Below are 13,202 nucleotides of genomic sequence, written 5' to 3' on the forward strand. Positions count from 1 at the left end.
ATGCATGTTAAAAGTCTCTGGACATCACTATTCATTAAGCAAATGCTATTAATAGCATCTCATTACATCCAATTCTGAGCTTGATAGGCAAAGACCAGGTGTTCCTTTGAAAGCAGAGGCATCAGTGATTAAAACAGCTGAAATAGCCAGTGATACCATCATGTAGAAAAGCCTTCAAATGAATGGTCCGACGGATGATTGTACAGCCATGACACTGCTCACAAGCAGAGGGCTCAAATCCTGCCTTTGTGCAATTCTGATGAGACATAAATTAATATATCAAGTGATCAATTTGCTTTCGTAGAGATGATTCAGTTACATCAGAAACTCCAGCCAACACAGAGCAAGTCGTGACTGTTTAAAAAGAGTAACAACACAAGGCCCACACAGCAGACCACACACCACTGCAGGACTATATATTTGGATTGGGATTGCCTTCCAAGTGTGTCGTAACTGTGGATTGTGTCTTACATGAGAATGTTTAGCCGGAGAGGCTATATTGATCCGTGCACCAAAAGGGAATAGCCTTTGCAGCATACTGATAGCTGATAGTCACAAGGCCAACCATGCAGCTAGCAGTTGGGTTCACTGCATCAGAAGCAGGCCGAATTAAGGCAGAGTTAATGGGGAGCAAGGTCCAATTCTGGTTAACGGCAGCAGCGGAGTGAATGTGTGACGTTTATCGACAAAAAAGGTCAAAGTGTCGAAACTGATCCAGGTTCACAAAACAGAACAATTACGTCTGCTGTCGCACACACCCTTCACCACAAGTGCATGCATACACACACACACACACACACACACACACACACACACACACACACACACACACACACACACACACACACACACACACACACACACACATACAAACACAAGCCTACATCAAGCTTCTCACACATCACACCTTGCATTCCATTCGGCCCACTCAGTGCAGCGTGTTGAGCAGAGAGGGCCGGTCTCGAGGCCTTACCTGTGACCTGCAGCTTATCGCCGCTGACCTCACACTTCAGGTAAACGCGGCCTCGTCTTTCGGTGTGATCAGTTCCACACAGGCTGGGCACGTTCATAACACACTGGTTATGGACGTTCATATCGCAGGCTGCAGGGCCAGAGAGAGACAGAGGAGATCAAAGACATCAGGAAGAGAAAGGCAAAAACGATCTTTATGCATTTGATCCAAATCCAACCAAACTGAATGGCTCAGGGCTTTCTCACATGCCAATGAAAGCATTTGTTCTTTGATTTGTGTGTTTCTTACATATTTCTCTAATCAAATCAGCTGGTTATGAAAATGACTGACAATGTAAATAAAACATATTATAAATGCAAGCAGCGTCTTATGGCTTAATGCTGAAATACAGTAAGCTGCTGGATTTACTTAATCTATAAAAGGACATACTTTAATTTCATTGCATGGATCATACTGTACATGTTTGGCACAATACTAAAGGATTGCTTTTCTGAAAGCTGTGCAGAAGAGGAGATAACAAGGTTGTGACCCAGATTCGGCTCTGTGATGTCATGCATACACAGCGCCAGATGAACCAAAATTTCATGGATTGGGAACAGATACTGATGGTTACATCATCATGGCACCAGGTCAGTAGGTGAGAAATGATTTTACGAATGGCCATGCTGGTACATAACTTTTTTTTTCTTTCTTTTTTTTTTTGCTTCAGTGTGGCTCACCAGTGCTTAAAAACACTGCAGTGCCAGCTTATTGTGGTGTGATGAGAGGTGCAATTGATCTGCCAAAATAATTTCCCACTCCTCATCTCTATTTATATACACCCTGAAGCGATCATTAGACATAACTGGTGGTCTGTAGCAGGTGGAGGATAATGTATTTAGGAGCTCATTAAGGCATTCAGACTAATCCACTAACACAAGATTAAAGGGAAGGAGAAGGAGGGAAGGATATTAATAAAGACTCGGTAAAGCTTCCATAGCAGGTCTATTCAGGGTGCGCAGAGCATAGCAGCAGACTGAAAATAGACCATGTGTTATTTTAATGAGTGAAAGGAAGATGAGATATTTTATAGGCCTATGATACTCAGTGAAGAGGCACAATAGGCTTTTGCTAGGAGCCCGATGTTGATAAAGTGGCTCTAAAACAGAATACCTTGTGTGGAGCCACTTATAGTAAATCATTATTTCCTTATGTCTGTAACAGAACAGTGCAGGATTCACTTTCCTCTGTCATTTTCCACAGAATGCACAAATATGAACTTATATCACTCAGGAAGCACAGACTCATTGTCAAATATCACTGTAAAGACACACAACTCAAACGTCTGGAACTTTATTTAAAAAAATAAAACGTTATATGATAAAATGTTGATCTTTACTTGTCTTAAGTACTGAGTGAGAGGTTGCAGAAACTCACAGTCACACTTCATGCCCTGGTGGATGAGGCCATACAGCAGAGAGCCACAGTGGTCACAGAAGGTGGGGCTCCCATAGGTGTGGATCTTAAACTTGTGCTTTGTTCTGGGATCCTGGAGGAATCAAAAGGGGAAAAAAAGAGCAATAAAAAACTTGAAATAATAAAATGATTGAAAGAGTATCCCAAATACAACTGAGTTGGGGCTTTAGTGTAAAGTAAAGTTGTTTGGAAGAACATACAATGTTTTATAAAGGTTTGAAACAAAGTCATTTTGTTCTTTAAAAAAGAATCATTTTTCTGAAGGTTAAAATACTAGATTTTTAAAAGATAGCAATCATTTCAAAATATCTACCCTGAAAAAATGGCCGCTGAAATCAGCCGACTGCATCACAGGACACCATTGTGTGTCAGACAATTTGTTGCTGATTGCCAGCCTGACTGCAATCACCACTTGTTTTCTTTACTTATACAACTTGAAGAGGCATCCAGTCAGTCTGTAAAAGCCTTTTCTTAAATCGTCATTTTTACGTTGCCTTTCCATCTTCCTTGAGCACATCAGTGAATCAGAATATAGTTGTTTGTACTAAATGGACTTAACATTAAATTCAGCAGCACCAAAGCAAGCACATACAATCTCATTCTCTGATAAATAATTCTAATAATACAACCTGCAATTAATTAATTAACTATTTAATACAAGTTTCTTATACTACTGCTACTACTACTAATTATAATTACAATGATCATAATTAATGCTGTTTGTAAAACACCTTTCATGGAAGAAATGCAGCTCGAAGTGTTTACAACAAAGGAGTCACATACAGCAAGTGCTTCATATAAAACAGAAATAGCATGAGCATAAAAGTAGATGGAGAATAAAAGCCAATTTAAAATAATACTAAAAATAAGATATGAGGAAGAAGATTAACTTAAAAAATGCATAAAATCAAGTAAAAGCACAAAGCACAAAAGTTTCAGGCCTTTAACAGGAAATCTGAACTTTAGCTATGTTCCCAGGGTGGAAACAGGGCAGCTGTAGCACAGGAGGTAGAGCGATCATCCACCGATCAGGAGGTTGTTGGTTCGATACCTGGCCTCGGCAGTCCACATGCCGAAGTATCCTTGGGCAAGATACTGAACCCCAAAACTGCCCCGATGATGTGCCACTGGTGTGTGAATTCATTTGTACGTCGCTTTGGATAAAAGCGTTTGCAAATGACTAATTGTAATTGGAAACATGAAGTTTTTGTCACCTTGTTAATGTGGGACTAACTCAGATCTGAATGTAGAACACCACCAAGACTTGTAACTAACAGGGAGTTAATTTCCCAGACTATTTAACAGCATTTCTCTTTTTGTTTTAGGACTGACGAGCAGGATTTCAGTTTTGTCCTCACTTAAATTTAAGAAAAAATTGCTCAACCATTTATTTACTGCCAAAAGAGAAGAATGAAATGATTCATTTTTGAAGCCATACTCATGTAAGCGCACACAATACAAAGGATTACTGTGTGCTTGAAGACCTACTCCAATAAAGAGCAAAATAAAGAAAAAAACACACACTCAGTTATTATCATATGCAATAAAAAGGCCCTGCTTCTTGATGGTCACTGCTCCATAACAAGTGTCATAAACTGCCATATATGATCATGTGTGCACTGGACAAATGACATGCACTGTTATCCTTTTGGCCATTCAGCAAATGGATAGTGTAAATATGTGTGAAAGAGTCACTGATTCATCTGAGCATTTCATTCATCATTGGCCTCCATATTATTGCGGTTCACTGCTCCAAGCTCTCTACTATAAATATCAAAGTCTGAAAAACATTAGGGTTTATTGAAGAGCGTAACACCGCACATGAGGTTGTGTAAGACTGGGTAGTCAAGAGCTGCTGGTTGCACAAGGCTGAACAATGTTTTTGGAAAGATAAAATGCTTGCTGTTGGCTGTTGGCTTTAGTAAGTAAGCAACTACTCATAGCTAAATTATCACTGACTCACATGCGATCAGAAACTATTTGTGTATTGACATTTATTCTGCCAACTTAATTTGCGTGTCTTGTCAAGAGGATATCCAAATACAGAGGAAAGAGATGCATTTGCCATCCAGATGTTGCAGGCCGTGCTGTAATGTATTAATCATAATGAACGCTGTCAGTGGATTATTCATGAAGCGACCACATCAGGGTTGTCATACCCAACATGGCAGCAATGCATGATATTAAGAGGAGATTCCTTCTGATGGAAACATATCACAGAGGAGTTATCAGTCAACTGTGCTGGTTTACTCTTGTCACTCTAAGAGACCCACGTGTTTTAAGGTATACCTCTGAATATTTAGGTGCAAGTAGTTCTGCCTGAAGTTTTGGAATTTTCAGTACTGTGGGATGTCACAGAAGAAAAAAAAAGCCAACAAAACCCTCAAAAACAAGTATGCCGTAGGTCAGAAATGGCTTAACCTCTACGGCATGTAGGTTACAGGCAGTCTTTTTAAGCAAGCTGGGGTATAAACAGTCCATCACCAGATGAAAAGCCTTCCAAAAATGTGAGACCAGCTACTGACGAGGACGGTCACTGTTTTATCGCCCATCCCTCTAGAGTGTTAATTCTGCTTTAATGGTGGTTAAATGAGTATTTTACAGGATTTGATACAGACTGGAACCTCTTCCTGCACAGCTGTGTATAAAAGAGTAACTCACACAGCACACTGGACCCACAATCACAGTAAAGCCAAATGATTACATTATCCCTTAACCATGTCAATTAATCCTATCAAATTAAGTTAATCAAGTGCCTCAAGTCAAAGTGTATATGCAGGGTTTGGAGTTTTGATTTGGATTTTGGATAATGCTGCATGACAATAAATTTGTCTTTTAATATACACCGTCAAAAGAGGACATGCCATCACATCACATTTTAGTGACACTGTTCTGTGGACTAGACTTGTATTGTAAGACATCATCTATCCATCTATTGTTCTTCGTTTGCATTGGCCACTGCTGAACACAGGCTGTGTATTTGCATAGGCAGCTTCCTTCCCCCTTTTCAAGTCAATGCAATACTCATTTTGGTGCTCATCACCACTCGCTGGGCCATCATGCATTGTAATTCTGGATAATTTGGATACTCAAATAAGAGTATATACACACTACAGTCAAAAGAGGCAGAGATGGAGGAAGATAAAGCAGAGTTATGACAGGTCAGACTCAACTCAGCTGGCATCAAGTGCTTCAGTGGCAGAGATGAATTAACCCTTAAAAACACATCAAGGGATGTTTCAGTGGATTGAGCAAAACCAGCAGTGTGACTTTAACTGAAGATAATACAGCCACAATGAAAAAAAAAAAAAAAAAAAAATGAATGAGCGCATGCAAACAAACAACATGATGCATAAAGTAACCATGAGGCAAATGTTAATTTCCACTTGATGTGAAGTGGTGTAGCACCAATCAAACAGAATGCCACGGCAGGGTCCCTGTCACATGCGTGCAGTCATTAATTCATTCATTTCATGCACTCTGCCTGCCGCTTATGAGGCACTTTCTGCCGGAATGAGAGCTGGAGGACTGCCACTTTTCCAAAGTGCTTTCCTGCTCATTGTCAAATTCTGCAATACTGTAAATCTCTGTCAGATTTAGAATCTGTTTAAGTGGATTTGCATTGAGAACATTATCCAGAACAGTCAGTTTTTTCCTCCTCTCACTGCATCTATTTGAAAAGAACACCTGTCTTTGTATGAAACAGCTTCATTCAACAGGAAAGACAGAGACTTACTTATTCTGATTAGTGCTAAGAACACCCCCCCCCCCCCCCCCCCCCCCCCCCACACACACACACACACACACACACACACACACATCTTGAAAAACACAATGTCAGATAAGAAATGATTGAACAGAGCTCGACTCATGAGAAACAAGTCAGTGCGGGTAGGAACATGTCATATATCTCTGAGAGCTGACAGTATCACATGGTGAGGCGCCACAGTAATCAATGCTGCTGTTTCACTGCCATCGCAGACACTGGCCTCTGGACTAATGCGACAGAGACTCATTCAGGCTCCTTTTGCAAAATCTTACTTGCAATCTGCCATCTCTCTTCCTGTCAGTCTGCAGAGACTTTACACCTTTATAGGACAAAGAGAAATGCTTCCTTTGTCTGTCTTCCTGCTGTCCACCCATGTATGTACATTCAGAGCTGAGATGACATTTCAGTTGCCTTGTGACTTTAATACCCTGCGATAAAGTCTCATTTACATTAAAGCCACATGTTAAAGGGTCAGTGAGTAACTTGTGGAGGAAAGAATTGAAACAGTGCCCTCGATCTGAAACAACATGTCAGGAAGTGACTACATTATATTCTGTCACAAAACTCTTATTAAACGTTCCTGCACTGCATGTAAATGCTTAATAGGGGAACTTAAAGTGAAACATAAATATTTAAAGAAAAAAAAAAAGTCTGCGATTCCTACAATTCTCACAACAAGTTGTGCCAGCATATCTCTGACTGCCAAACCAAAGTCTTCTGATATGAATACTTTGAGGCTGATGGTAAGCTTCACTGAAATGTCCATCATCTTGAGTGACTTTAAACTCCATTACAAATTCAATTCAATTCAATTCAATTTTATTTGTATAGCGCCAAATCACAACAGAAGTTGTCTCAGGACACTTTCCATATAGAGCTGGTACAGACCAAGCTCTTTTATCTACAAAGAAACCAACAATTCCCCCATGAGCAAGCACTTGGCGACAGTGGCGGGGAAAAACTTCCTTTTAACAGGCAGAAACCTCGAGCAGAACCAGACTCTGGGTGGGCGGCCATCTGCCTCGACCGGTTGGGTGAGAGAGGAAGAGCAAGAGAGGGAGAGTGAGACAGACAGACAGACAGACAGACAGACAGACAGACAGACAGACAGACAGACAGACAGAAATGCAGTCAGAGAGAGACAGAGAGACAGAGAGACGGACATGCAATCATGCAATCATGTAAATGACAGTGTAAACACAAACTAGATGCGTAAGTAACACCTCACAGCTTAGGCAGCAAAATGATCCATATCCAAACAACCAGGCGAGGATTCTCATGACGGATTGGATAAATTAAAGTGGGGTGTAAAATAAAAGGTATGTATGAAATATAAACGCAACACTTTTGTTTTCACTCCCATTTTTGACCAGATAAAGTAAAAGATCTAATCATCTTTCTGTGGACACGAAAGGCTCAAATTTACATCTGTGTTAATGAGCATGTTTCCTCCACCGAGATAATCCATCCACCTGAAAGGTGTGGCGTATCAAGATATTGATTTAACAGCCTGATTACTGCACAGGTGTGCCTTGGGTGAGTCACAACAAAGAGGTCACTCTAAGCAGTTTAATCACACAACACAATGCCACTGATGACACAAGATTTGAGGGAGTGTGCTACTGGCATGCTGACTGTAGGAATGTCCATAGACCTGTTGCCCCTGAACTGAATGTTCATTTCAGAGAATCTGGCAGCATATCCAGCCTCACAACCGCAGAGCATGTGCAACCACGCCAGCCCAGGTCCTCCACATTCGGCTTCTGCAAGATCATCTGAGACGAGCCACTGGGATGGCTGATGAAACAGCTGGTTTGCAAAACCAAAGAATTTCTGCACAGACTGTCAGAAACCACTTCAGGGGAGATCATCTGCATGCTCGTCGTATCCATATCTCATCATATTCATGTGAAGTCCAAAGGTCAGCACTTGATAAATGTCTTTTTTTCAAGATAAAACTCCACATTTTAGAGCAACATTTTATTGTGATTAGCCCAAGGCGCACCTGTGTCATGCTGTTTAATCATCATGTCACACCTGTCATACATCTTGGCGAAGAACTGCTAAGAAAGATTTTAACAAATTTGTGCTCAAATTTTAAGAAAACAAATCCTTTTGTGTGCAGAGAAAAAGTCTTATATCTTTTACTTCAACTAGTAAAAAATGGAAGGATAGTGTACTGTAGGAAAGGACAGGAGCTAGCCTTGACAGCAAGTCTGAAAAACTCCCCTGCTTGTTGCAGCTTGGCAACCTCTGTGCAGAATAAATGTCCAAATGATACTGAACATACAGCGCATATTGCCCAATTAGCAGCCCTGACCATGCTGCACACACGCCAGCAGTCAGTGTGTTAGTTGAGGACAGGCGAAGAAGAGAGAGGCAGACAGACAGTAGAGACAGAAAGAGAGAGAGAAAGGCTGCGCCGGCTGCACTTACTCACGTCCACCCACACACAGCTGATCCTGAAGGATTATCCTCTCGCCCCCCCGCCCGCCCGCTTTGTTCCCTCCATCCACGGCATGAATGAGTGATGGCGACAAAGAGCCACATTCAGCTGCAGATGGATCATGTACCTTTATCGACTGTCACATCAGCTTCTGATGGGTGAAACATGGCTTAAACGTACCCAGATAATGGAAAACACTCACAACCCAAAGACAGAATGATAACAGGCTAACTGAGGTGATAGTGGTGAATCAGCAAAAATGTCCAAGTCCTTGAGCTTTGACACGTGTTGAGAAGTGTGTGCCTGCCTATCTCAGAAGCGGTCGAGCACTGCTGCAGACCATGAAAACAGACATTTGGACTGACTTGGCTAAATCATAGTGTGTCTGTAAGAGGGTGGAGGTCTTAACTTCAGGTAGAGTTTGTGCTGTGTCAACAATCATTTCTATCACTGATTGATATATAAATTTGTTTGGATCATGATTGCATTATGGGGCGGCACAGTAGCGCAGCAGGTAGTGCCTCACAGCAAGAAGGTCACCAGTTCGATCCCCGCGTCGGGCAGGGCCTTTCTTTGTGAAGTGTGTGCATGTTCTTCCGGTGCATGCCTGGGTTCTCTCATGGCACTCCGGCTTCCTCCCACAGACCAAAAACATGCTCGTTAGGTTAATTGGTGACTCTAAATTGTCCTAAGGTGTGAGTGTGAGCGTGAATGGGTGTATGTCTGTATATGTTGCCCTGCAATCGGCTGGCGATGTACCCCGCCTTTCGCCCAATGACAGCTGGGATAGCCTCCAGCCCCCCCGCAACCCAGAGAAGGGATAGTCGGATATAGGCAATGGATGGATGGATAGATGATTATTTGCATTATAATTAGGTTCATTATATAAATGTCAAAAACTAACAACACAAGTCACCACATGTTTCCTGAAATTCTTCCACAGCCATTCTAGCAGCTCCATGAAACTGGACTGTATCAAATGCTGATGCAAACAGGCCTACAATGACAATGCTATCATGCTGATATTAAACAGGTATAATGGTTACCATATTAACCATCTTAGTTTATAGTTTTAGCGTGCTAACATATTTTTTAATTAAAACACACAGTACAGCTGAGGCAATTGGAAATGTCATTTGTTTTGCTAGTATTTGGTCATAAGCCTGCATTGAACAAACTAACATTGTGACCTGCTGATGGCGCTGGATGAAAAGTCAGATCTTCAAAACTTCCTCAGGGGGACATGAATGTTTGAACCATATTTTCTGGAAATCCACTTAATAGTTGCTGAGACATTTCACAAAAAACCACAGGAATGAACCTCATGGTGGCTCTAGAGGAAAAGTCACAGGGATTCACCCTCTGGGGACCATGTCTGTACAATCATACAACTAAACTGAATCCTTTTCTCATCCTTGACCACTGGCAGCTAGCCTCTCAAATGAATTAATGATGACATCCAGGCTGGCTGGTGTCAATTGTCTACTTTGACTCATTTACATGGTGCCTTTCACAGACTCACTAGCGCACGCTGTAATGTGCAGAAAATGAAATCTGTAAATGAGTGTACCTGATTTCATGTCAATGAGCACACTGGTTGCCCATTAACATCCTTCCAGCAATCTGTGGGATGGAAGGGTTTACCGCTATGGCTTTCTGTCCCCATTACAGCCTAATTGGGTCTTAATGGGAAATTCAAGACAGACTTGGTGGTGCTGCCCTTCCAGAACAGCAGGGGATGCAGAGTGTTAGGCCAAAGGCAATGATGAAGTCAATCACTACGCTCAACACAAGAAGGCCATAATGGTAAAACAAAGCCAGGGGGTGTTACATGTTGACTGGATGGTGCAGCAAGAAGGCTGCAAGAAGGAGCCAGTAGGATGGAACAGATGTGACACACAGACAGGGAGCAATCCTGCATCTTGTCAAACAATAGAACTAAATACTATCCTTATTGTTCTCTCTGTTTTCTTGTGGCTGATGTATTGTTTATTTCCAACCCATGATACCTAATCGAGCAAACAATTAAGGGCTGTGTCTGAATCAGTATAGAGTATAGAGCTGTTACAGAAAACAATGGTGACAACTGGCCTGAGGTTCTCATAGAGAAGACCCACTTTAATGAAACCAAATGTTAACATGTCCATTGGATGTTTTTTATATGCCACAAAACATATCAGGAGCAAAATAAGCAGTCATGGCTGAGCATTTCCCCTTTGGACATGTCGTGCGCCAATGACATGAACGAAGGATTACCACAGGCAGGATTTCTGAGGCTGGCGGATCATGTTATCTATTACTGTTATGTTTATTACCATTGACTTGTAGGTGACTTTTGCTTCGGAAAAGGTTTCCGGTTCAAACATGTATGGCAGAATTACTACTATCTTCCCACTTCCCACAGAAAACAAGCAGGGGTTTGTATGTTTGGTGAGCAGAGTCAAAGGTGAGCAGGTACGCTCAAGGTGCACGCCAGGACTATACTAAATGACGGCAAAGGTGTAAAGGTATATCTGAGCCATTTTAAGGCATGAAAGGGTCATCATTTTTCTTTCCCTTGGTTTTGTGTTAAATAGTGATAATGACAATGATGAATAATATCTATGGTCTGGACGAGGGTAATAAGGAGGAAACAAATCTCTGGTGATTTCCTCTTGTTTATGGCAGCGAAATAGATTCCTTCACCTCTGCACTTCTGAACAAATCCACAAAGTGATTAAACTCATCAACAAGCTTATCCACACTGGTTGAATTGTAACTTGGAAATTGAAACCTCAACATCAGCCTCCTTCCTCTGGAGCATGTGCAGCAGCAGATACCCTTTATTCTTTTGATTACAAGTGCGACACAGATAGAGCCAACACACTTTTCTACTGAAAGGCAGAACTGCCGAACAATCGATGAGAAAAAACTTAAAAGGAAAATTCACTCCAAACTGTAAAGTCATTTTTTTAAACTTTGTGTTTCCCTTTTCAATAATGTCAGGTGACATTTTCCTTTAGCTAATGTTTAAATTTATTTTGGCCTTTGCCCTGTAGTCCTGCCCTGTTGTCATGTAATCAAAGATCAAAAACAGACACAGGGCAGAAGGCGGATCAAAAGATTGAAGGCAACCAGGAGATACTGATGAAAACAGAAGCACAGGGGGTCAGACACAGTGATGTTGGCTAATTAGCCAGGCTCTCCATTCCAGTTTAATTAGCAAGCAGGGTGCCAGCGAGGCCCTGCTAATGAACAGCTTGGCAGGGTGAAGCTGAGCAGGGGCTTCCCAGCAGAAGAGGTGGAGGACTGGGGTCACCCTCCATCCTGCATATACACATTTAAGTTGCAATGAGATCAAATCTTACCCTGTTTATTAAGAGAACATACATCAATCTCAATTAAAAATCCTATTACTTTCATGCTGTGCTAGACGCAGCATCTTTCGTGGTGACTTCATGACAAGTGTAGTGAACAATAACTTACCAGTCATTGCATTTTGAAAACTTACAGGAAACTTCAAAAGTTTCAATATTGCAACTGCATCCTTATATTCCCCAAAGCAAATATTGTAACACAATGTGACCTTGTGTCTAGAAATACTGACATTTATTAACATGCATGCAAACCAAAAGCAGCATCCTTGAATTCAAACCAACAGGAACATTGTGTATTAATACTTTGAATATTCCAATAAAGGCAAAAATGCTAGAAATACTAATAATCAGGATAAAAATACCACTCTAGTATTGAACAGATGACTCAGTGCTGCAGCTCCATTTAATTCAATTTCACCTCTGAGAAAAAAAGCCCTGAAAGCCAGACTAAGTTAATGTACTGTGCGTCTTGCATCTGTTCAGACACCTGCAGGGCTAAACTGGGAAGGTTTTTGGTTTGTATTATGCATGTGAAATATATGTGCTTAGAGCAGCACTGGACAGCATCGGACACACTGCAAGAACAGAATGACTGTGCAGATTCTCATTACAATGAATATCAAAGCTGGCCACGACTGGTACGACACAAATACATGAATTCAGCTATTTTGGAATGATTTCAGCCACGTGCATGCAAACAAGCCATGAATTAGTGTAGTGTGACTGAGTTAACATACTTAACAGGTATAATTGGTGGGAAATGCCAGTACCATATGGGCTGTGAAGCTACTACACACTGGTGCAGAACAACATCCAGTGTGCACACAAAATGAAAAAACAAATTTGCATAATGCATTTTGGTAACTGAAGAAACTAACAAACAGCATTCGGCAAACACCCACAAAATGATTGAACATGTTAAAATATTCTAAATCTGTTTTCAGCTGGTTTGTGTTCCATGTTGTACAACCAGCATATTCTCTTGATGTGTGGTACACTTTGAGACAGAGGACAGGGAAAGAAATAGAGTGTGCTTTTCTCTAACATAACCTCACATAGCCTCAGAAAAGCTGAAGCTATGAAGATGGAACCTCTGAAGGTAGAATTCAAGTCTGAGAGGTCAACTATTCTCTGCTTCTCTCTCCATTTGAAAAACTCTACCTAGTCTCAGAATGCAGAGAAAATACAGTATCAAGGCCATGC

The 13,202-nt window shown here is 41.3% G+C and overlaps 1 protein-coding gene across 2 annotated transcripts in view; it reads right to left on the minus strand.

The window, feature by feature from the left end:
• prkcaa (protein kinase C, alpha, a) overlaps window positions 1–13,202 on the minus strand; it is a 138,886-nt gene that overhangs the window by 61,574 nt on the left and 64,110 nt on the right. For both annotated transcript variants that reach the window (XM_070972151.1, XM_070972142.1), the window contains exons 4-5: window positions 2,390–2,501; window positions 974–1,102 (exon numbers count right to left, since the gene is read on the minus strand). In XM_070972151.1, the coding sequence (XP_070828252.1) occupies window positions 974–1,102; window positions 2,390–2,501 (241 nt within the window). The remainder of the gene's footprint in view (window positions 1–973; window positions 1,103–2,389; window positions 2,502–13,202) is intronic.

This window comes from Chaetodon trifascialis, chromosome 2 (assembly GCF_039877785.1).
Source record: "Chaetodon trifascialis isolate fChaTrf1 chromosome 2, fChaTrf1.hap1, whole genome shotgun sequence".
NCBI classification, from domain to species: domain Eukaryota; kingdom Metazoa; phylum Chordata; class Actinopteri; order Chaetodontiformes; family Chaetodontidae; genus Chaetodon; species Chaetodon trifascialis.